Raw genomic sequence first — 27,070 nt, forward strand, 5'->3', positions numbered from 1 at the left:
ATTCATTGTTTGACAGCATGAGATAACTTACAATGAACAAAGCGCAACAGCTTAAACGAGGATGGATCCAACAATTTTAAGGTACTTTATGATCTCGTTCAACCTATTCAAACCCGAGGCTACAATCTGTAAAAGTTGTAAACAAAATAAAATGAAGAAAATTCTGTGATCCGGCATCGCTCTCTCTTTCTTTCTTTCTTTCTCTCTCTCTCTCTCTCTCTCTCTCTCTCTCTCTCTCTCGTTAGCAACGAAATTCATCTCCATCGCAAATTCGAAATTGCTTCCACAGAAGTTCACGAGATGTGGCACACCGGCCAATTAAGAAGTTTTCCTCCAGCCTCTTGCTCAGCATGGCAGACCGTTTGGACTACGATCAACACAAATCGGTATGGTTGACCTTCCCCAGTAGGATTTATATCTACCTTGTGGATCCAGACCGGAGAAGAAGAAATCCCGGAGCCATGTCAATTCCGTAAAGTGCTTCAATTGTCGAAAAGTTTTCTCATTACCCGTTTGCCACTTGAGCAATTGTAAAATTAAAAGTGGAAATTTGAAATTAAAATGCGATTCATCATGGTATGCTTCGCTGGGCACTACAGTTGCAGTGAGCTTCCCTTTAGGAATTCAAAAAGCAATGAAGAAAGGTGCTAGCAACGACGTTGCACAGTGGGAGCATGTGAAGTGAAAAATGTGTGTGGGAGGGCGTTAGCTCATATTCGGCATCAAGACAACCTCAAGGAACATCCTAGTAAGGTTGTACGAATTGTTGATGTAGAACTACACTACTAAATTATAGAATATATATTATTTCATTTGATTTCATTTGATAGTATATTTGGATGTACAATAATTATTGAAATATTATGGGGCCGAAAAGTCGCGTGAGTAATCATTTGCAATCGGGTTGTCAAACATCAATTGAGTTATTTGACGAAAACGAGTATTAATTAAGACAGTGCTAAACCATGTACATATAACATTCGGGTATGTGAGCAATTACTTCGAAGCCTAACAGAAGTAATTGATAAAATTTAACTTTCGAATAAATTCACAATATATTTCTTTCGCATAGTTTAGTTTAATTCTTCATTTCTTTACTTGCGGCATTTGTGACTATTTCCGCGATGAATATAAATTATTATCAATATCTTTGCTTCAGTTCTAAGAAGTAATACAAGTAATATTTGCTACATCCAATATTACTACATTATTAAAGAATTGGCATGAACATAAAGAGCCCGAATAGTTTTAAATAACAGTTTTAAATGGGTACTACAATATCCGGGCTACATGGGTCTCAACATGTTCGATACATTCAAAGCAAACAACATGATTTTATATTTTTATGCGGACCGAGTAAAAAAAAATCAAAACTTGCCCACATGCGCCGAAATGAGCAAGTGGATATAAAAACAGTCGCTAGGTTGCTGGTGAGGTGACACAGTATTTCAAGGTGCTCCCCGGAGCTGAAAACACTCAATTCAAGTGCTTTGAATTTGAAAACAATTGTTCGCCGAAGTATGAATGTTCTGGTCTCCAAAATGAAGCGCAGTACGATTATTTCACTGCATTATAAATGCAATATAATCATTATTTTTTCTGCGTTAAACAATGTATTTTACACCTGCATGATTTCGAATTGCTGTATCTTGGTCTTACACAAAACTTTGAATACAAAAATTATACGATCGATGGTGGACGACATTACCCAGTACAATCTGACCCGTTGTGCACTACAAATGAAACAAAACTTTTAACGACAATTCATCACCAGCTCATCATTGAAATCAGACATTCCAAAGGATGGTGTAAATTATGCATCGTATCCTGTATAATTGGTTCCGCATTCGTGCTGCATGCAGCCTGCTCCACGCAAAAATGCTGACTAGGAATTGGCACAGTGCTTGAAAAGAACCGGAAACAACTCACTCGTAGGTAGCTCTTCTTTGAAGGAAATGTTTATGCACGATGAAACGCTATTTAAAATATATTCATGCATCGCAGCGCATGTGAATTGCATGTGAAAACCGCGTTATTCTTAAGGTACTGGTGCTTTGGATTTATGTATTAGGTTTAATAATTTTATCCTGGCCGTAAATATTCTTAGATTCAAGCGCAAAACACGAAAATAGTACAGTAATGTTTCGATTTTATCACGCTTATATATTCATATATGTTTGCATGTGTCGGTGTGTATACATATGTATATGTACGTATCATAGTACGCATATGTAAATCAGTATGTATATATTTAAGTGAATATAAACATTTGTACTTATATATTGTTTTATGCAAATATACATCCATCCCTATATATAATTAGGCGTGATATAATCGAAACATTACTGTATCAGTAAAACCAATAATGCCTAAGGAAGAGATAAGGTATTTTCGGAAAAAAAACAATCCATTTTTAATTCTTTTAGTGCACGTTAGTATATTCTGTCAATTTACATACAATATGCAAAATTTTCTGAATTTTTCATTGAAATATATTGAAAATGAAACGAGTGGCAATGTATCTCTGGTTGCGTCTTGAAAAAATGCCGTGTGCAGCATAACTCAAAATCTGCAGGATCAATGGTTGTGAAATTTTGCGCAGTTCTTCTTCACCCCATATACAACCGGCTACGAAAGTTTTTTACGAAATTATTTCTATTATTATTATTAACAAAAATATCTGTTTTAATCCACCTAGTGGTGCAATTGTGTTTTCTCATTCATTCTTTGGGATTTCATGATTTGCTACATCCAATATTACTACATTATTAATATTAAACTTGTGACATAATTGGATCGTAGTACAAGGTCAGGAAACTAGGTGCCCTGGTCTGGTGGTTTGAGGGGTACAGCAGTAGCCGTATGTTCTGGTTCCAATCAGGATGGTCAACTTCTGCACCGAAATGTAGTACCATGGCTTTGATCTGCTTTTTGTACTAGGTCAACTCAGGAAGTCAAATTTCCACTAGGGAATTGTTGTACTAAGGTAATGTTTGTCGAATTATTGCGATTTCAAAGGAGCATCTGCAACCTTTAATGTAGTTGAATAACACACTTAATTGAGAATGATATGAAAGAATTAAAGAAATGTTTTGAGATCGATTTTATTCGTTAACTCTCTATTTTGAAATCGCAAGACCGCAGCATTTTAATACCTACGACAATTATTATTAGCATGAGCATAAGAGATCGGCCGTGGTTGCTACTCTGTTATTGATCAGAACCAATTGAGGTTGAAAAATGTTGATTGGAACAACATGCTTGGAATTAACATGATGAGCTACATTGTGCAATCTATATTGACCGCTCAATGCTGACCAAAACTGACACCGGCCTCGTCCGAATGCAGATTTCCTGGGAAAGGAACGAATGTTGGTCCGATATATGTTGCAGCTAGAGACCGAGGCATCCTCTGCATGTCCATATGTATCACGGAAGGGGAAAAGTGGTTAGTAAGTGTTGCCAAAAGCGTTATCATGTAATAATTGCTCTGGGCAGCCGGCTGCCGAGAATTCGGGAAAAATATCATGTGGTGTATTAATATGACTGGACAAATAAGCAACTTGAACTCCGGATAGCAGACTATGAGGAGCATTCTTTATATTTTAATAAATCGATATCGTTCAAATTACTATCACGCGACGCATTTTTCATGGTAGCTATCGTATCGATGCTGATTTATTGAATAAAATGCGAAATCTCATACAAGATGTATTTGTGTGCGACGTTATTTTTTCTTATGTGAGGTATTATTCTTGTAGATAGTTGGAATTACACATATAAAGGGCGAACACGAAATTATTGCGACACATTCAACAGGGCATAACTTTTTTACCATTGGGTAAAAATCAACCAAATTTTGCACACTTTCTAATTGATGTGTATTGTTTACATGCTGTCAAACTCAAAGTCGTGTTTTTCGATTCAACGGAAATGGAGGTGAACCAACGCGAGTTGAGAGAACAAATTCTTTCCAAACACCTGGAATTTCCTGACCTGTCGCACCGGCAGTTGGGAAAAATGTTGAACATTCAACCGTCTCCAGAGTGTTGAAGCGGTTCCAGGAGCGGTTGACGTTGGACCACGGCAAAGGAGCTGGAAGAAAACCGGGACCGGAGAACAAAAAGACGGAAGGAAAGGTGAAGGGGATGATTAAAGCAAATCCTAACGTCTCAAGCCGTGATTTGGCTAAAAAGATCGGCATGTCGCAGAGCTACGTCCAGAATGCAAAGAAGAGAGCTGGACTACATACCTACAAGGTACAGAACTTCCCAAACCGCGATGAGCGGCAACAATCGACGGCTAAAACTCGGGCACGGAAACTCTACGAGAAGATGCTGACAAAATATGGCTGCTGTGTGATGGACGACGAAACGTATATAAAAGCCGATTTTAAGCAAATTCCGGGGTTGGAGTTTTTCACCGGCAAGAGCAAGTTCTATGTGGACGACAAATTTAAGAAGAACAAAATGTCGAAGTTCGCCTCCAAATATCTCATTTGGCAGGCCATCTGCTCTTGCAGACTGAGGAGTGAGCCTTTCGTGACAAAGGGCACAGTAAATGGCGAGATCTACAAATCTGAGTGCCTCGAGAAGCGCCTTTTGCCGTTCTTGCAGCAGTACGACGAAGCTCCGCTATTTTGGCCAGATTTGGCATCGTGCCACTATTCTAAAAGTGTCCTGGACTGGTATGAGGCCAATTCTGTCCATTATGTTCCAAAGGACATGAATCCGCCAAACTGTCCGGAGCTGCGCCCGGTGGAGCAGTACTGGGCAATGATGAAGCGGGAACTTTGGAAGAGCAAGAAGACAGTCAAAGACGACAAGGACATGTTAAGAAAATGGAAAAAAAACTGAGAAACTGGTACCGGATGACACTGCAAAGACTGGGATGGAGGGCATCAAGCGAAAATGCGTTCAATTTTACACTCAAGGCTCCATCGATTAACTTTTCTTTTGATTTTTGAAGTAAATACATGCATAAAACTACCCTAAAATTTTGGTTTGATTTTAAACATTATAAGAAAATTGGCATGACATTTTCGGTGTCGCAATAATTTCGTGTTTGCCCTTTATAATGGTTTTGTAGTGAGAGGGGCTTTTATTAATATTAAACTGCAAAAATAATATGAGAACAGGAATGGAAACTGAATTATTTTCGTAGCATTAATATAACAGAATGCCGATTCTAAGCGATCAATTCCGCACGCGCTTTATTTATTGTTATTATCACTATTGGTTATGCCAAGTAAGTACTAAAGAAATATAAAACCTTGAGATAGTTGACAGTACTGCAGTTCTGAGTGAAGATATGGAATACAGTCAATTCATACATTATTCTTACAGAAAACAAACCATCAAAAGAAAAAGCAACAAAAAAAATTATATAAAAAAAATAAAAAGTGGAAACGAGCTGGGCCACAATTAAACAATATCGACCGTCTTTGCGACATAGATATGAAAAAAAATTATTAGTGTTGGTATGACTGAGGAAAATCGACAACTGGCCTTCGATCCCTCTCTCGAATGGTCGATTCTCAACCCTCATACATGACTGAAGTCATCATTCCACTCAGGCAAGACCATGCGTCTTCCTCACACACACACACACACACCTAATTCCGTAGTTAGTCAAACAAGCACCAAATAAACATAGAAATAAGTCTGCACAATCCAAAGCAATGTCAGCCCGATAGGTATCATCCGACGGATACGGTATCCCTTACAATGTGATCAAAACAACGAATTGCATGCGACAAAACATGTGCAATTTGAAAATAAGAAAATAAGGACTACTACTTATTTGCTGTAAGATAGGAGCGGAAAAAATAGTTTAACCATTGTGACTCACTGCGCTGTTGACGAATCACTAAACAAGAATAGGTGCTAAGAAACAAGGACGAAAAAAGCTGTTCCAACTCAGGTGAGCTGCGTATAGTGTAATGGACTTACCAGCTGCCCTATTCCTTCCCCATATGATATAATCAGACCATCATAATTGAAAAATGTCGTTTGAGGTTTAAGAGTACCTCCGTCAATAATGAGGAATGATGGAGTAAGGCGGATTAAACATCAACAACTATGACCATCTAGGAAAAATATTTAGCAATATGCCAATTCGACTTCTTAATAGATGACAACTACGTGAGTTACAAAAGTTACATTGATTCGTACAATAATGTTGTTCTTAATTTCCTACTGTTCCTGACATGATGCGGCTGGAAAAAGTCCATTGTCAGATTAAAAAAGCCACATTTTTTTCAATCGTAATTCAACTACATTTACAGATGACAATATTGAATGTTACAGCCATGGAAATCAATCGATATTATGTCGAATCTAAGTATCTGCAGGAATAGAACGATTCATTGAAACAGTGTCTCTTCATGCACAAATTGTTGGTGGGGTAGATTTTTGTTATATATTCTAACAGAAGCTTAGTGCTTTCTAATATAATGAACGGTTCGGAGAGGCGAAGATAGCAAACAAGTACATTATAAGAAATATTAATTGGAATGTTGAAAACACCTAAAAATACACTGAAGTAAGATTAATATTTTCATGTTCAACTAATTTGTATCTCAAAAACGGCGCCGGTACTTAAGTGGCAAGTCTAGGGTTTTGATGGTAAAGGCGCCTATCTGGTGTTGGTGATAGGCACTCAGTGCAGAAAGAGACCGAAGGAAAAATAAATAATCACAAAAATTAGCCTTTTCACTATGTTCAATATCTTCATAGTTACGTCATCAAATAAACACAGCGAAACATATAAATTACTCAATCTAATCCATGAGCAACACAATGCTAGAGCTTTTATTCAAAACGTCATATCTAGAATGAGTGACTCTTTGTTTACTTACTCTTTTGATTTTTACGGCTTCACTATAGCACTTTTCACTAATTTTGCCATACAGATCAAAAGACTTGACTTGCATTGTATGAAAAGAGTTGAGGAATAAATATTAAAGCGTTCGAATTATAAATAGAATAGAAAGTAATCAATGAGAGTCTCTTATTGTAGATATGTCTTTTTGAAAAAAGGCTCAAGAATTCATTTCAATAATTCACCACCATAACTATTAGGAGTTCATTCATAATCAGCCACAAACAGAAATGCAACCATCTACCAACGAAGCTCATCAAAGATGCAAAGCAAATGCTATATCACTTCGACTGCAATATTATACAAAGTGTAAACCTAAACATAAATGAATAAAAATTTGAGTTAAAAAAATTCATTTCAATACTAGTCATGTAAAACAGTCGAAATAGGAAACACATTGAATGTACGCTGGCGTGAGGCGCAAATCCTCGACTACCTACGGGATACGTTCCATTTGAGTCAGCATATTCTGACTCCTAATTCTGATGGCCTAAAATATTTTTATCAAGGCGGAGTGTTGTACAAAAATAACATAACTGGTTCTGCACCACCATAGTGGAAAATGCCTAATCTGGCCGTGAAAGTATCGTGAGAACTCAAGGAGTCCAGGAGTCATTTTTATGTAGATTTGTCCATTCACAATCCCTGATTTGATGAAGAAATGAAAATTTGCCACATGCGCGGATCGCTTGCCAAACAAGGATTGTGTACCGAATTTCGACATCTTCTTCTTTCACTATCTGTACAGCTTCCTTGTAAAAATTTTGCCACCTTGTTGGTTGCCGCTCTTGCTTGGAAAAATTTTTTACTCAAAATAAATTGAAACTTCGATCGAAATGTTGGATTGACGTTTGAATTGGTACAATACCATCCTGGTTAGGCAGTGCCTCGTTTCCTACCGTTACCATCACTCCGCTAAATTGTCTGATGCTCTTAAAACGTCACATGGGTTAAGGTGCGATGTGCGAATTTGATCCATGGCTACTCACACGCTAAAGAGTGCTACTATATTTTGGTAAATAGCCTTCAGAATGATTCTATATTCATCCTAAGTTGGGGGCCCGCAAAAGCCCGGGGCCCCTGACCCTGGCCCAGTGTGCCCATGCGTAAGGACGGTACTGTTTCCATATAGATTGGCTAACCAGAGAAATTATATACACTACCCGTTAAAAGTTTGGAATCGTTTCAGTCAGTATTGCAACACCCATATTGAATATTACTACACCCCCCCCCCCCCGCCCCCCAAAGTTTAGTATCACCTAGGCAGTTGAAGTTACTTAACTAAAAGAACAACTTTCCTGAAGAGAGCAAATATGTAGATACTCAGTATTTCAAGATACCGCTTCATGAATTGACTTTTTCCTAGGTGATGCTAAACTTTTCGAGGTGTTGCAATATTCAATATAGGTGTTGCCATACTTATTGAAGCGATTCCAAACATTTGACGGGTAGTGTAACTTCAGCTTGTTGCATAGAATAATCAAATGTTCTCTCTATTCGCGTTGATATGTGTCATTCAAGTAATCATCGCAAATATCGCATCCACTCAATACTTTCGAAATTAAATTTATATAGAGATGATGTTGTGTGCCAAATACCACACATTCGAGATCCTAATGTCCCATGTGAATAAATGCGCAAAGTTCACCCGTGGGCGGCGTTTGCTATGGTAGATCGAAGGAAACAATGACACCCACTACAAGGATGCGCTTGTAATGAGATTCCTTTTTTGCCTGCCAGTTACGTTATTTGAGTTTCATTTAATTTGACTAAACGCGAATATATACCCGCCCCTTCGTATGCCGTATGCGTGGTAATGTCGCCATACTCCGTCCATACTTTCTTGAATTATTTACTACCCAAACTCAAGAATATGATTTTGCTTTACATGCCAGTTCGCTTTCTGCAATCGAAGAAGTGGCAGCACTGGCGAATCACCTGGACGTGTTGTATATTCAACAGGAAAATGAAGTCAATCATTTAGTAGGTAGTTTTTCCTATTGAGTTGCCTCTTAGTTGAAATATCGCCAGAAAAGTGTAATTTTGCATTTATTGTCTTTACCATTGTTACCATTGACATATGTGAACCTAGCCGTGAAAAAATACGCCCGTTCGATCCGCTTAGCACCTACAGCGCCGCCTGGACCTAAGTAGCTGATGCAACAATTTCACGGATGGAGGAGAATTCTTCACAGAAATCTCATGAATTTATTTATTCAGAGTAACGACGCTGAATCCCTCTGGATAAAGACTCGACACGTCAATCGTTTGTTTACCATTAATCTGTCAGTGTCATTCCAATCGAGCACGAGACCTGTCAATGGCCATCGTTCCAGAAGGATTCGAATCGATTTTCTTCGGATTGAAGGCTTTTGACAGATCTCGTGCTCGATTGGAATGACACTTACTGATAAATAATAAGAATAAGATAGAAATGGCGAGTCTTTATCCAGAGGGATTCAGCGTCTTTAATTCAGAGCTGGTGAGATCGTTTCATGTAATTTTTCAATACTTGTCTACCTTCATAAATATTTTCCTTTTCGTAAATACGTGACAGAATCAAAAATATTTTTCATCCTGGAAGTGCGAATGTATTACAAATATCCAATTGTAGATGTATTCGCGTGGGGCTTATTGTATATGAAGGCGGCCCCAGAATGTAGATGCAGACAAGTTTCTTCCATAAAAGCACTGCCGGACAGTGGGAAATGGATTGTATACACACACACATGACAGTTCGCTTTCTGTAACTTACTCGGCTTCTCGCATGCCATCGAGTACAATAGATTCGAGAAATCCGTCGTTTCTTGAACAAAGCATAACAGCTATGCCATCATCGAGACTACATCTACAAACTTACGCTGCCCTGCTATCACCGGGATGCCCGTTATCCAGTTCTACGGAAGCCCCCGAGCGTGCCGACGCAGTCGCGTCACCAGCCGGCGACCAGCCCAGTCGTCCCCACCCTGCGTTCGGAGGTCGTGAGGGGGTCTTCCGAACTCCCTCTTCAGACGACTATGTCGCTTTAAATGATAATCTGCTCCCTGAAAACCTTTTGGTTCATAGCACACCGTCGCATACAGAACATGATTTCCTGTCCGTCTACTACCAGAACGTTCGAGGCCTTCTTGCTTGCCCTCACTTTCTGCGATTATGATATCGATATCGTTCTCACCGAAACCTGGCTACGTGATGATATATTAAACGTTGAGCTATGGACGAACTACGAAATCTACCGATGCGATTGCAACTCTTCTACCAGTCATCTAAGCCACGGAGGGCGTGTTCTTATAGCGATAAAGAAACATCTAACAGCGACTGTACTAAAAATGCCTGGATGTGAATGTTTGGAGCAAGTTGTCGTACGCGTTTCAATGCCAGGTCGATCAATATATATTCGCATTTATCTAAGGCCGAACAGTGATTCTGACTTGTGCAACATTCACTCCTCAGCAGTCCAAAGCATCCTGGACAAATGTAATAGGCGCGACAATGTACTTGTTATAGGTGATTATAATATTTCTCATCTTCGGAGTTTTTTTGATGACGATTACAAATGCTACCTTCCTGAAAATGCAACATCGGAACAAGAGACGGCCATCACAGAAACGTTGGTCGCTGGTGGCTTGTATCAAATCTACTCTTTTAGCAAAGCGAATGGGCGGACCCTCGATTTAGCTTTTGTTAATGACACAGACGTGATCAAGCTGATTCAGCATCCGACATCTACACTGTAGGTAGACCCTCGTAAATCCTTCGCTTTAAGATTTGTTGTGCATTCTGATGATGATGATGAAGCTTTTGAGGCAGTTACGACGACTTCAACTTTGACTTTACTCGATGCAACTTCGATAAAGTCTCAATTGGCGTGAGATGCTGGTTGGAAATGGCTCAGATCAGGCAGTTGCGGCATTCTATGATGCCATATATGAGATTCCTCGCCGTAAGGTTCCTAAAAATGTGTAAGCAGAAAATGCAGATTATAACTTTCAGTGGTGGAACGCCGAGCTTGGTCGCCTACGCAACGTACTCCGGAAACAACGAAAGCGATACTTACACCATAGGACAACAACAACAAAACTGTTTTTCGTCAGATTCAACTGTAGTTTGAAACAGCCCGGAACAGAGCTTTCGGTGCACTGAACCAAGTTCAATGCAGACTTCGAAATAATCCCTCGACATTGTAGACGTTTATAAATAGCAGAAAACGCTCCGGGGGTATACCAGAAAATGTCTATCTTCGTGACGAAAATTCGCAGTCCGCTGCCGAGTCGGTGGACCTTTTTACAGATCACTTCCGATATGTATTTACCAGCCCACCTATCTATACATCACAACAGTAGCTTGAAACTTTGCCAATGCATAATATCAACCGTCATCTTCCAAACGTAAGTGCTTCCGATGTATTGAGCGCTCTGTCCAGTGTTGATCCTTTGAAAGGGCCTGGTCCGGATTGATTGCCTTCTGTTTTTATAAAACATTGTGCCCGAGTAATTTCTGCACCAGTGAGTACTATTTTCCAGCGCTCAATCTCGGAAAATGTTTTCCCAAATGTATGGAAAGAAGCTGCTATAGTTCCTATTTATAAGGCTGGATATTGAAATCACAATATTGAAAACTACAGAGGAATGCCTAGCTAAAGTTCTGGAATAGTTTGTCTACAATGTGACGTATGCTGGTTCTTCCAGCATAATCGACAACCGTTAACACGGATTTGTAAAAAAACGTTCCGCCACTTCGAATTTGATCACGTACACAAGCTTTCTAGTTCCAGCTGTCGAGAAGCGTCAACAAGTGGACGATATATATTTTTACTTCGCGAAAGCATTCGACAAGGTGCCCCAAAACATTGCTGTTTTGAAACTGGAGCGACTAGGTTATCCTGACTCGGTAACCAGATGGCTGCATTCTTACCTCTCACAACGATTCGCCTTCGTTAGAATTGGTACCACGCGCTCAAGCGCATTCGTAACACCAACCGGTGTGCCTCAAGGAAGTCATCTAGGGCCGCTGATTTTTCTCTTATTCATCAACGATCTCTGCACCCGCATCAAGTCTGGAAAACTACTCTATGCTGATTATCTGAATATCTTTCGTTTAATTGTCTTAGCACTCGACTCTTCTGTGCTCCAAGACGACATAGCCCATATAGAGGAATGGTGCTTACTGAACGGTATGCAAATCAGCGTCGATAAATGTAAGATGATAAGTTTCGGACGATCAGCAAATATAACGCGTTGCGAATATACCCTTCAAACCTGTGTCATCGAGAGGGTGGATGTCTTGGGAGTGTTATTCTACAGAAAATTTCATTTCGTTGACCACATCACTGCAACAATGGCGAAGGTTTTTGCCAACATTGGTGTCTCTGAAACGGAGCACAGGCGATTTTGTGGATTTCTACGCAAAAAATCTTTATACTGCGCACTGGTCTGGATCACTGGAAAGTTTTGTACGATTTGCTCTCAGAAAATGCCTTGGAACGACCCTATCTGTCTTCCGCCGTATAAGAATAGATGCATGTTGCCAGATTTGCCAACGCTGGAGTCCCACCGCGCTTTCTTGCAAAGAATGTTAATTTTTGATATGTTGTCGAACAATGTCCCGACAGTCTCTCAAGGATTCATTTGTTTGTTCCCCCCTCGTGATATAAGGAATCGTCCGCTTCTGTGGATTCCTAGGCACCGTACAGCATATGGCTAGAACAATCCGGTAGCCAGATGTTGAAACAAATTCAACGAAACTGCTTTAGTTTATGACTTCCATACTACTAAATCTAGTTATAAGTTAGCAATTAGAAATTTTTAATATTGTCCTAGCAATAGCATTAATTGTAATCTGTACGGTATACACCAAAGACGTAATATAAATAAAAAATGTTGAATATTATAATAAGAAATACTTCGAAAACACAAAAAAATATTCTCAATTAACTTAAAATAATATTTAGGTTGAATAATTTAATAATCATGAACTTTACCCTGAGTTCTAGAATGTATGTGGTGGAATAGACAATGAGAAAAAATGTTATGATTAGTCCATGTTCATCTTTCCTCCCGTAACTAACCCGAAACCTATGTGTTTATTCTAAGATGCATGAATTTCATACTTTAAACAATAATGCAGTTTTATTTTGTTTACATGTGAACTTGATAACAACCATTCTATTATATATCAAATATAATATCGGGACGGCGGGATCAGTATTCGTGGTCTTTTTCTATTATAAATTGGGTCATGTAATATTGTTCGTATATTACGGTAGTCTAGTTCATAGATCAAATTTACTAGGTTTATGGTTGCAGAAACGAGGATTACACTGAAAAAATCATTTGCAAAATAGAACGAATATGATAATACAATGCACGAATTTTTTCATCGTTTTCTGCAACGAAGCATTTTCGTGCATTGCTAATAGCGCTAATTTACAAATTTTGGGGTAATTAAGAAAAAAGGTGTTTTCACGATAACAATGTCCATTTTCTTCTCCAAAGAACTGTTTTTGAGATTCTTTTGAATAACATATTTGGATTACTCTTTGCAGGTATTTGTCAATGATGTATAAACATCCGTATCTATACCGCCCTTTTTCAATTCGAAAGGCGTTATGTCTGCTCTTCCAAAAATGTGCATTATGTGTTACAACTGCAGAAGAATTGAAGACTAACTTAACCATAATATTTATATACAAATATGAAAAAAATTAATATATCTATCTAGACCTACCGCAGCGTTTACACGAAAACACTCAAAATTATAATGGTTGATTCGGATCCCGATACGAATGAAATAACAAGATTAAAACAGAATGCAATTTTCGTAACATATTGTGTTATAAATAAGATCTCTTTAGTAATTAAAATAACAGAAATTTACAACAAGTAACAAAGCAAGATATAGTTTTGAAATCTTTTTGTTATGTTTTTCTGATCGGGATTCGTACGGTAAACTTATTTCTTATGAGTTGTGTACAAATTAAATCATTTAAAGATAAGAAGCATAGCTATAAAATCAATATAGATTCATATGACTTGTTGCGGTCCAATGCATCGCATAAAAATCTATTTCACTGTTTTTGGGTCGTAGAACTATTATGCTGAGATTATCAAAGTGTGAGGTAGGGGAGAGTGGGTACACTTGATCCCACTTTTGTTTTGTTCACATAACTTTTAAATGAAATAAAAGTTGTGAATGTAAATATCGTCATTTTGCGGTCAATTCAAATTGTAAGAGCTGTGAATAATATGTAAATCCAAATACCGTGTCCTGTCAGTAATATGAACAGTTTTGAAAATCATGTCAAAATGAAGTTTTTGTAAAAACTTGTGGTAACTTGATCCCCTGCCTACTAGGGCTAAACAAACAGAGCAAACTAATAGAAGCGAAAATTAAGCTAATAACCTAGCTTGACAAAATAACTACTAAGACTACCTTTTTAGATGCACGACAAGCTTTAACACCAGCAGAAAGTGAAGCCAGATATTTGCGGTAAATCAGTGCTGTTTGCCTGCCTTTTCCAACTTTCAATAACTTATATCAAAATTTATTCGCGAAACAAACATTTTTGTTTAATTTATACTATCGGGTACTTTATGTAAGTGATTATTTCTATTCCTATGCATTTCGGAAGTGTGTGTGAGAGTTAATGATAGGGATAAAGAGTACCCAGTGTTACAGGGATCAAAGGTACCTGTTGTATGAGGCGAACGAAATTTAGTTTTTTTGTAGAAGTTGCGTAACTATTTCTTCGAAAGACGTGTTTTTATAGACAAAAGCCCTTGTAAAGAAATTGTAGTTGAAAATATTCAGAAATAATTTGGTCAACGAGCTCATACAATTGTTCAAAAAAATCGTAAAAAGATCTTCGAGATGAATTTTAACCTATATTTTCAAAAATATGATACAACTTTTCCATAACAAATGTAATACATTAGATTTGTTTTTTAAACATCATAAACTACCAAATATGTCATTTTCTTTTATATTGTGATAATTTTTTGTGTTTATATTGTGCGATATGGAAGGGGAATCAAATATCCCCAAGGATCAAGTGTCCTCACTCTCCCCTATAGTTATTTAGCGCACTGAACTAATTTTTCAGGACCCAATTCATCATAAACTGGATCAAAATAAATGATAAATCGCGCGTAGTTGAACATGCGAACTAGTATCCTTTATCATAAAACACTCAAAACATGTTGATCAATGCAAAATCACAGACGTGTCCCTCATTCTGCCCCAGAATACATTAACCCTAGAACGTTGCACTGGGGTACAAATGTACCCTACGCGTTTGATCGCCATTTTCGCAGGTAAAAATGCAAGTAAAATAAATGTAGGGGAGACCGGGGCTAGTTGGCGGTGTTTTCAGTTTTCAATTTTTCCCGCTTTGATGTAGGTAGATCTTGCAAAATAGAACATGCGGCATGAAAGAGCAGACTGTTGGCAATATCTCTGATTTTTTTAAAAGTGTTTGATGCATTTTTTCCTTTTTTAGAGACAAAAATATGTGACGCGGAAAACCCGCCAACTTACCCCGGCCCCGGGATAAGTTGGCGGTATGTGAGGGTATGCCAAAAACTAAGCAATTAAATGGAGATTCAATTACGTCAAGGGTCCTTTTGGAACGTGCTGAATGTCTTTTCGAGAAAACTGTATATTAAACGACATTTGCTATTATATTTCAGTTTCAATACGCTTACTCCCTATTCAAAAGCAAATTTTTAAAAAATTTCATGCAATTGGCCGGAATACATTGGCGAGATACACAAGAAAAAGATTTTCTTACTTTGGAGTGAATTCCAGAAATAAAATTTTTGATGACTTTTTGCACTGTAAATAGTACCGCCAACTTGCCCCGCGTGCAACACCGCCAACTTACCCCAACCGAATATTTTATTAAAAGCTATTTAAAAAATAACTTTTATTTGTGGATAGATGTGATATCTATACGGATACTGAAAGCTCTTTTCACGCGCTGTCGAAAAATAAAAATCATTCGGGAAATAGATTGAAAATCACCCTAAATAGCGCAAAGTATTTAAAATTTAGAAAATTTACTTGGTATGCTCGAAAACATCATATCGCCCACAATTTCAACAAAACAAAATGTTTTGCAACAAAAACACATCGGATAATGTGTTTCACATTACTTGAGGTACACAACGAGAGGCAACGCTTTATGTGTAATAGAAACGGAGAAAGGGGGCTTCCGCCAACTTACCCCAACCGCCAACTAGCCCCGGACTCCCCTATAATACATAATTTTCTTTGTTTTTTAATTGCGAGTGAAAATATCGTGTAAAATTTTTCACAAAAATTACTACAACTTTGCGAAATTTTAATCGATTTGAAAAAAAAAAAATGATTCTAAAAGTTGGAAGAATGATTTAAAAACTATTAAATGGAATTTCGATATTTTTGAAAAAGTGCAATTATTTGGAAGAGTGAAAGTTTAAAAACCGTGTTTTAGATAATACCTGAGTGGAAATTGAAATGAAAAAAATATTACTGACCAGTAATACATTGGTAACACGCAACGTTACTGTTACAGTAGTTACCGTGCGCAAATTATATTTGCGAGCCATTGTTTTAAAAAACTATAAAAAATTACATCAAATTAATTGAATGAATGACCAAAAACGATTTTATAACACTAATTGTTACTTACGTAGTAAAACAACCAGTATTTAAACTGGTATTGTCACGAGTCACATTTCCACTGAAACTCTAAATTGAATTATGGTTAGGGTCCCAGGTCGATAAATGCCAAATTCTCGTCTCCACACGGCTCCAGAGAAGGCGTGGGGTACATTTGTTTACCCCAGTGCAACGTTCTAGGGTTAAAATAACCTACAATGTTCAGTTATTGAACATTATCACGCACACGGTACAGATGTAGATATAGGGTGGGCATAAGGTACAACACAAAAGACAGAAATGAAAAAGTATCCTTCCGATGTCGTCGTTCTTGTCGGGGAAACAATAAACGGGGGCTTCCTAGAGCTGAGAAAAAGGAAAGAAAAATTCTGAAACGGTCTACTTTGATGTCAGGAGAAAGCAGTCACTTGGTAAAAAGAATTTTGCTTTTGCATTGTAAAAAATTATGCCCTCGTGCATGACTTGTAACGCGATAAAAGATGTTGTGTTTTCTTGTGTCACAGGCATCCTTGGAGGGATAACATACGGAGAGGAATGGAAAATGTCAGCGGTTGAGCGTACGCTGGGAAATTGAATCTACTCACCCGGTATCGGTAGCTGGAGTTCAGTACGTAAACGCTGTTCTTGTTGCACTGCACCAACATGTCGTCCATTTCTGAAATGACACGAAGAATTTCCGGATTAGATTCGAGTACCAAATGGAACCACCTACGTCAACTGAGTAATTATATTATATACACATCAATTTGTCGGTACGCTAGCATTACAGTTTAAATATATGTCCACGATAATTAGTTGATTTAATGGGGTGCCAAACTATTAAATTCTCCCTCGAATTAACCGAGCAGATTAATGATCCATATTGACAACATCAATTAGTTACGAACTAAACTATAAGTTTGCTGCAATGAATGTGTTGAATTGCATCTGCTATCTTCTGTATGAGCTTCAGTCTCTATTATTTTTCGAAATCAGTAGTTAAACGAAGGAAAATATACGAAACAATATTAGAGGTGATTTCGTCCTGATATTACATGGTACTATCAACCCACCTGTCTATAGATGCATTTGCAAGGTTGTTGAAAGTTGTTACTGTAAATCTGTCCTAATTAGAACACTACATGTATATCATACAAACTGGCCAAATGTCTCTGTGCACAACTCGAAACGGAACTAATTTTGATTGAGGCTTTCAGAATCATAAATCAGAGCCAATTCACCATGTAGCTTGAAAATTGGAGTCTTACCTGTGGCTCATCATTTTCCTGATGGGAAACAAGAGGAAAAGAGGGCTAATAAAAAGGGGTAAGAAAATACAAAATAAAACAGAGTTACAATGATTATTCCTCACTAGGGTGGCAGTTATTGTTGCGATTTTGGATTTTTTTCATTGCCGGTCATGAAATCAATCAACTTATAAAATAAAATTATGCAAAATGCTCCAAAACGATTTAAGTTTCATAGGGAAATACATGCATTTCTTTTCATGTTTTACAAGATAATTTCACAACTTCTTGAAACATCTTGGATCTTGGTAAAGTTGGATCACATTATGCAAGTTTTCACATGTAATTTTTTTCAGATTTTTCGTAGAACGCTTAAGCGTATCTGGCGAATCTCTCACGTGTAGAATGAGGAAGAATCATTTTTAATCTCCTTTGTCTGCATTGCCGTACTTTTAGCAGAGGGAGGAACATTTCTCCACCTGAGCTTCATTGTAAAGGTCAAAAGGAGTCTCTTCAAGGTCCTCTAAAAATAAGATTTCGAGGAAATATTGATGTAAAACCGAAGCAAGTAGCTCGTGGTCTCAGAAGTCTGTGTTAAGAAAAGGAGCTTCCAGCACTTTCTAAGACATAAAGGACTCTAAGCGTACCTGTATCTTAGCTGGAGGAAGAAAATTCTCTGACATTATGTTCTGTATATTTGACCCTAATAAAGGCATCCTGATAACCTTTTTTCCCACAGTAAAAACATTCTTAATGCAGTTGACTGCGTAATGGCGCTGCGGTAGATTGCATGTAATTTTTGACCCCCACGGTGGCTGGCTCCGTACCGCAATTCGTGCTCAGACTGATACGCAGAGAAGGTTTTCATATTCAAGGAATTCCTGAATGTTGGAATGCTTAACAATTGTAGCAAGTACGCAACGTTAGAGAAGAAATTGAAGAGCCTGATGATATTAAAACACGATTGTTGGTGCCGATTTATCGACGAGCTATCGAGAGAAATATCGATGTGCACTCTTTAAAGGGGATTTTTTTCTTATAGATTTCATTTTTCATACTTGTTTTATGATATTACGTAAGAAAGGACAAACCCTCCCTCCCCCTTAGATAAGAATTTGTAAGATTTTTTGAAACTCCCCCTCCCCCATATTCTCTTACGTAATTAGTGTATAGCCCCTTTGGAAAGGTGCCCGACGTGTGCGAAACCGGAACAGTGCTAACCGAAACATGGAATATTTAAACCGCTCGATATTCAATTTCGCCACGAAAGACTGCTTGTCGAAGACTCAGTGTCGACACATAAGACATTTCGCGTCGCGTTCCCTCCCTATATTGCGACCGAGCCACCGTTTTCGATGGTGAAGTTCTCACTTGCTCTCTTATGCATGCAACAATAATGTCACGATGTTAGACAGAATCAACTTCAATGTGTTGAAAAATCTGCCGTTGCAAAAAGGTGATTGTTAATTTATTTAACAAGTTTTTCGAGGGCAACATTGCCCCTCATGACTGTAGATAAGTGAAGGTCATCGCCATCACAAAGCCAGGTAAATCAGCCTCCGACCACAACTCGTATCGACCATTAAAAATGCTGTGTTGGATTCGGAAGTTGTAAAAGAAAATAATCTTTTGGCGTCTCGATAATTGGGTCGAAGCAAATTGCTTACTTTCAGATATACAATTTGCTTTCGGAAAAGCCAAAGAGACGAACGATTGCCTTGCGTTGCTCTCTACCGAAATTTGTAGATGGCATAAATTTTCTTGGACATTGGTGAGTTTTAATTCAGTTTCTATCAACATTCTTGCTAAGAAGTTGCACCAGCATGGTCTTTTAACGATTTTAACAACTTTCAGCTAAACTTGTCTGAAAACACATGCATTTTTCGCATTGTGATTTGTCAACGTCATGATTTACCTACATGGGCCTTGCCCAGGTCTCATGACTAAGCCTCCTTCTATACAATTTTTACGTGAATGGCATTGACAAGTGTCTTGTCAATTCCTACATACTAAGGCAGCTTGTAGATGACGGTGTAGTCTCTATTGCAGGTCCAAAAACTGTCGATTTGCAAGGACCATTGCAAGATATGTTGGACAATTTGTCTGCTGGTGCTCTCCAGCTGAGTATCGAATGCTCCACGGAGAAACCTGAGCTAGTCTTATTTTTATTTTTATTTACATTAATGAAGATATAGATTTGGGTGTAGTTAAATAATTTTAAAAATCCGTAAACTTCAAAAATGTAAATATTTTATCCCGTATGATTTTTTGTAACATGGTTGAAGTCACTTAAAGTTATAGCAAATATTCGGGTTGCCAGAAACAAAGAAATCATCATAATGTTAAACAGTGTTTCGCATTCTTCTGGATGGGACTTTAAAAGTATCCGGCTCTATCTGTGTTGTGATGAAGCTTCCCCTGCTGAAAGAGGAATAATTCGATATCAGATTGGTGTCACCCCGATCAGAATGAAATAACAAGATTGTAACAGAATGCAATTTTCGTAACCAATTGTGTTATAAATTTGGTCTCGTTAGTAGTTAAAATAACAGGAAATTATAACAAGTAACAACGAGAGATATAGTTTTGAAATATTCTTGTTATGTGTTTCTGATCGGGACAATATTCCATAATCAACAGTATGATTGAATTTTAAGGAGCACCTCTAGTCGTTACTAGTAGAGGTGTTGCTTTAGGTTCAGTCATACTTCAGGAATCTAACTGGAACAAGGTTTGGCTTATATGAATAGGAAATCAAGCATTTGAATGCGCTGCAGCTGAGAAGTTTAAAAAAGTTTTCAATATATATAAAATCGTTTATTTGCTGCACTGCACACACAAGTTTACCGTTATCTCGCCATGGCAGTCGGGTATGTATTGCGATAATTTATCATTGAATTTCATCTATCGACAGCCGATTAATTAGTCGTTACTGTGCACTTATTAACTTGTTGGCAACAGTTACCTCCTGCTTGTACCCTATCCGCTATGAATGCCAACTAAGATAATGTGTACGAATTCAAACGCACGTGCTGCACAATTGTCAGGAATAGTGCATGGATTTACCTGAGTTCGATGGATCACTGAGCAGCATAATAACTTGTAAGGGGTTTTGTTTGATCGTCGGAGAAGAAGGGTTGTGGGAAAGATGAGGAAGTGTACTGGCTGCTTTTCTTTCAAATTTTATTGAAATATGTTGGACGTGATGGTAATACATGATAAGATGTCACCGGGTTGATGTTTATGTCCAATCGAATTCGAATACTGCATATAACCTTTATTTTAATACAGTCGACTCCCATCCAAAAGAGCAATGTTTTTCGAAATTGTAGGGAGACGTGTTCCATACAACTTTTCTTCTTAAAAAATTCATATACATGAAGTTAGATTTAGATCTGGAGGTTTTCGGAATCTCTAATTACTAATCCGTTCATAGATTTGTAAAATTTAAAATGGCGAATTTAAATTCAAATGAAACAACGGATTCGAAACGGCGGTTTCTAATTTCTGGCTCCAGAATGGTTCTACTGGATTCAGGTATCTTGATCGATGGGATGGATTGTCCCCCGACGCTGATCAAATTACGCTGGATTTTTTACGGTTGCTGACCAGCACTACCTCGGTCTTATGGTGAACCAGCTGCAACTTGACGTCAGCCATCCAGGTTTTCACGATGCCTATTGTCTCTGCCGTCAACATCTCTGCCTTCTGAAGGGTCTCGCCGGTTATCGTCAGGACAACGTCCTCTACAAAGCTGACGATCTCGAATCCCTTGGGCTGTTCCAATGTTAACACTCCGTTGTACATTATATTCCAGAGCGTGGGGTCGAGTATGGATCCCTAAGATTAGGGTCGACATCTGCCCCATGTTTGTTTTGTAGACCAGTACTCGGTTCTGGAAGTAATTTTTCAGAACCTTGCAGACAGTCGGAATCCGCATTGTGTGCAGCGCTACGTCGATCGCCCCAAGCTGGCACTGTTTCTCCGCACTCGCGATGACTGCGGATGGCGGCCACCGTCGACAATCCTTTCCAGAACCCGACCTGCCTCCATTCTCATTTTCAGCGTAGTTCGTCAGCCTGCTGACTATGAACCTTTCCAGAAGTTTACCAAGAGTATCCATGAGGCATGTAGACCGATACGATGCTGTATCTCCTGGTGGTTTCTTTGATTTTGGCAGCAGCACCAGCTTCTGGATCCATCAATCCGGGAAGTAGCCTTCGTCCAGGCATTTCTGTAGGACTATCCTGAACATATCCGGAAACTCCAGCATAGCGGTCTTCAGTGCCACGTTGGGGACTAAGGAGCTCGTCGTTGGAATCTCTTTCACCAGAATTTCCACCTGCATAAACGTACGGTGTAGGCGGCCATACGGTTGGGTCATGTTTCGGGAAAAGACTCTCCACGATAATTTTCAGTTTGTCAGCGCACATTTTGACTGGCGTCACTGGACCCTTGATCCTGGCCATAACGATATGGTAAGCATTGCCCCAGGGGTTAGCGTCTACTTCTCTGCACAGCTCCTTGTAGCAGGAGGTCTTGCTTAGTACTATCTCGCGTTTAAAAGCGGCCATGGCCGCCCGGAATTTTACCTTACGCTCTTCTCTGACTGCCTCAGATCTAGCTCTCTGAACACGTCTTCTGGCTTTGAGGCAGGTAGCCTGGAGGATGCTTAGCTTTTCGTTCCACCAGTACGCCGGACGCCGATAGTTCCTCGGCTCCATTATCCTCGGCATTGTCGGCGTTGCCGTACAAATTCGCCGACCTATGGTGTAGTGGATCGCTCAGTGGTCACGAGGTTCTTGTCCTCTTTGGCGCCACGGAAACTGGTGCGTTCTCCACTCCAATCTGCATCTCCTTACCCTGCTTCGGAGAGGCTAAGAAGATAGTAGCCTTAGCCGACGCAAATGTTCGCCCAGCTTCATTAGCTCTCCGCATTTCCGCATCATACTCATTCACGGCAGACAGTAGCGGCTTTCAGATTCTGATAACCTTAATGTCCTTATGGATATTGTTTCTCGCATCCACAAACTTTGGGAGCTTCTCCACCAAGTGCTTTGCTGCAACTTTTGGCTTCTGATGGGTGACTTTCATCCCGCTCTGCTCTAGCTGTTGTTGCTGCTGCTTCTACTCCTGCTCTTACTGAATGACTTCAGCTGTAGCTGGTGGTGGTGGCCTCATCAAACCATCTCTGGCGAACGGATTCGCCATTTCTGTTCCGTATGTGTGAGTCCCTTGTTTTTCTCCATGTTTTTGGGTTTCAACTCCGGGCCGCTATCTCCACTCGTTGTACATAGTCGCCTCTTGAGATCCCATGATTATCTATTAAGCAGGTATGTCATGCTATGGTTGGCACCAGAAGTAGTGTTCAGAGCAGGATCGGCGTAAAATCGGGAATGCTCCAACGGAACATACCCGGAGGTCTGCCCACTCTCCATTTCAAGTCGATGTCATCCTTCCTTACTCCTGGAGTAGAACAGCACGCCTGTCAGCCCAGAGTTGCCGTCCAATTCGTGATCCGTGTCCTGTTCGTTGACATTCGCCATGGCCAGTATGCCATAATCAGGATGTTACTGGCGTCGATCCTGATATGCCGGTTGGCACTTCATTTCCTGCTGAAAGAGGAATAATTCGATATCAGATTGGTGTCACCCCGATCAGAATGAAATAACAAGATTGTAACAGAATGCAATTTTCGTAACCAATTGTGTTATAAATTTGGTCTCGTTAGTAGTTAAAATAACAGGAAATTATAACAAGTAACAACGAGAGATATAGTTTTGAAATATTCTTGTTATGTGTTTCTGATCGGGACAATATTCCATAATCAACAGTATGATTGAATTTTAAGGAGCACCTCTAGTAGTTACTAGTAGAGGTGTTGCTTTAGGTTCAGTCATACTTCAGGAATCTAACTGGAACAAGGTTTGGCTTATATGAATAGGAAATCAAGCATTTGAATGCGCTGCAGCTGAGAAGTTTAAAAAAGTTTTCAATATATATAAAATCGTTTATTTGCTGCACTGCACACACAAGTTTACCGTTATCTCGCCATGGCAGTCGGGTATGTATTGCGATAATTTATCATTGAATTTCATCTATCGACAGCCGATTAATTAGTCGTTACTGTGCACTTATTAACTTGTTGGCAACAGTTACCTCCTGCTTGTACCCTATCCGCTATGAATGCCAACTAAGATAATGTGTACGAATTCAAACGCACGTGCTGCACAATTGTCAGGAATAGTGCATGGATTTACCTGAGTTCGATGGATCACTGAGCGGCATAATAACTTGTAAGGGGTTTTGTTTGATCGTCGGAGAAGAAGGGTTGTGGGAAAGATGAGGAAGTGTACTGGCTGCTTTTCTTTCAAATTTTATTGAAATATGTTGGACGTGATGGTAATACATGATAAGATGTCACCGGGTTGATGTTTATGTCCAATCGAATTCGAATACTGCATATAACCTTTATTTTAATACAGTCGACTCCCATCCAAAAGAGCAATGTTTTTCGAAATTGTAGGGAGACGTGTTCCATACAACTTTTCTTCTTAAAAAATTCATATACATGAAGTTAGATTTAGATCTGGAGGTTTTCGGAATCTCTAATTACTAATCCGTTCATAGATTTGTAAAATTTAAAATGGCGAATTTAAATTCAAATGAAACAACGGATTCGAAACGGCGGTTTCTAATTTCTGGCTCCAGAATGGTTCTACTGGATTCAGGTATCTTGATCGATGGGATGGATTGTCCCCCGACGCTGATCAAATTACGCTGGATTTTTTACGGTTGCTGACCAGCACTACCTCGGTCTTATGGTGAACCAGCTGCAACTTGACGTCAGCCATCCAGGTTTTCACGATGCCTATTGTCTCTGCCGTCAACATCTCTGCCTTCTGAAGGGTCTCGCCGGTTATCGTCAGGACAACGTCCTCTACAAAGCTGACGATCTCGAATCCCTTGGGCTGTTCCAATGTTAACACTCCGTTGTACATTATATTCCAGAGCGTGGGGTCGAGTATGGATCCCTAAGATTAGGGTCGACATCTGCCCCATGTTTGTTTTGTAGACCAGTACTCGGTTCTGGAAGTAATTTTTCAGAACCTTGCAGACAGTCGGAATCCGCATTGTGTGCAGCGCTACGTCGATCGCCCCAAGCTGGCACTGTTTCTCCGCACTCGCGATGACTGCGGATGGCGGCCACCGTCGACAATCCTTTCCAGAACCCGACCTGCCTCCATTCTCATTTTCAGCGTAGTTCGTCAGCCTGCTGACTATGAACCTTTCCAGAAGTTTACCAAGAGTATCCATGAGGCATGTAGACCGATACGATGCTGTATCTCCTGGTGGTTTCTTTGATTTTGGCAGCAGCACCAGCTTCTGGATCCATCAATCCGGGAAGTAGCCTTCGTCCAGGCATTTCTGTAGGACTATCCTGAACATATCCGGAAACTCCAGCATAGCGGTCTTCAGTGCCACGTTGGGGACTAAGGAGCTCGTCGTTGGAATCTCTTTCACCAGAATTTCCACCTGCATAAACGTACGGTGTAGGCGGCCATACGGTTGGGTCATGTTTCGGGAAAAGACTCTCCACGATAATTTTCAGTTTGTCAGCGCACATTTTGACTGGCGTCACTGGACCCTTGATCCTGGCCATAACGATATGGTAAGCATTGCCCCAGGGGTTAGCGTCTACTTCTCTGCACAGCTCCTTGTAGCAGGAGGTCTTGCTTAGTACTATCTCGCGTTTAAAAGCGGCCATGGCCGCCCGGAATTTTACCTTACGCTCTTCTCTGACTGCCTCAGATCTAGCTCTCTGAACACGTCTTCTGGCTTTGAGGCAGGTAGCCTGGAGGATGCTTAGCTTTTCGTTCCACCAGTACGCCGGACGCCGATAGTTCCTCGGCTCCATTATCCTCGGCATTGTCGGCGTTGCCGTACAAATTCGCCGACCTATGGTGTAGTGGATCGCTCAGTGGTCACGAGGTTCTTGTCCTCTTTGGCGCCACGGAAACTGGTGCGTTCTCCACTCCAATCTGCATCTCCTTACCCTGCTTCGGAGAGGCTAAGAAGATAGTAGCCTTAGCCGACGCAAATGTTCGCCCAGCTTCATTAGCTCTCCGCATTTCCGCATCATACTCATTCACGGCAGACAGTAGCGGCTTTCAGATTCTGATAACCTTAATGTCCTTATGGATATTGTTTCTCGCATCCACAAACTTTGGGAGCTTCTCCACCAAGTGCTTTGCTGCAACTTTTGGCTTCTGATGGGTGACTTTCATCCCGCTCTGCTCTAGCTGTTGTTGCTGCTGCTTCTACTCCTGCTCTTACTGAATGACTTCAGCTGTAGCTGGTGGTGGTGGCCTCATCAAACCATCTCTGGCGAACGGATTCGCCATTTCTGTTCCGTATGTGTGAGTCCCTTGTTTTTCTCCATGTTTTTGGGTTTCAACTCCGGGCCGCTATCTCCACTCGTTGTACATAGTCGCCTCTTGAGATCCCATGATTATCTATTAAGCAGGTATGTCATGCTATGGTTGGCACCAGAAGTAGTGTTCAGAGCAGGATCGGCGTAAAATCGGGAATGCTCCAACGGAACATACCCGGAGGTCTGCCCACTCTCCATTTCAAGTCGATGTCATCCTTCCTTACTCCTGGAGTAGAACAGCACGCCTGTCAGCCCAGAGTTGCCGTCCAATTCGTGATCCGTGTCCTGTTCGTTGACATTCGCCATGGCCAGTATGCCATAATCAGGATGTTACTGGCGTCGATCCTGATATGCCGGTTGGCACTTCATTTCCAAACTCCACCATATCTTAGCAAGAATCCCCAACTCGCAGCTGGTTCGGGGAGAGGGGGGGTCGTTTAGCCCCTCATCCTTCCTGTTACTTGTGCTCCGGTGTATGTTTGTGTGCATGTGGAAAAAAATATCATTTCAGTTTCTCAAAGATGGCCGATTTTCTTAGTCTCCAATGAAAGGTACAACGATTCCGTTGCTATTGATTTTTTGTCAATCGGAGCTCCCGTTTCGGAGTTACGAATTGAAGAGGGCAGCCACACAGCAATTTTTCATGTAAACTGATACTACCGTGATATCAAAATTATGCAAAACATATTAAAATGGGTGTTAAATTACTTGGATTTGCATGTCCAGTTAAATAATGACCAACCAAAGTCGCTTTGACCACATTGGCCACATACATCGGTTCTTGATTCATTATACGCAGAACTTCAAAAATATTCAAAAAGGGGAAGTAAGGGAAATGTTTAAAATCGAATTAGCCAAATGTTTTTAA

At 39.8% G+C, this 27,070-nt stretch overlaps 1 protein-coding gene across 2 annotated transcripts in view; it reads right to left on the bottom strand.

Moving 5' to 3' along the window:
• Positions 1-27,070, bottom strand: part of LOC131694009 (uncharacterized) — a 405,981-nt gene that overhangs the window by 96,461 nt on the left and 282,450 nt on the right. For both annotated transcript variants that reach the window (XM_058982348.1, XM_058982349.1), the window contains one exon: positions 17,127-17,197. In XM_058982348.1, the coding sequence (XP_058838331.1) occupies positions 17,127-17,197 (71 nt within the window). The remainder of the gene's footprint in view (positions 1-17,126; positions 17,198-27,070) is intronic.

This window comes from Topomyia yanbarensis, chromosome 3 (assembly GCF_030247195.1).
Source record: "Topomyia yanbarensis strain Yona2022 chromosome 3, ASM3024719v1, whole genome shotgun sequence".
Classification (NCBI taxonomy): Eukaryota; Metazoa; Arthropoda; class Insecta; order Diptera; family Culicidae; genus Topomyia; species Topomyia yanbarensis.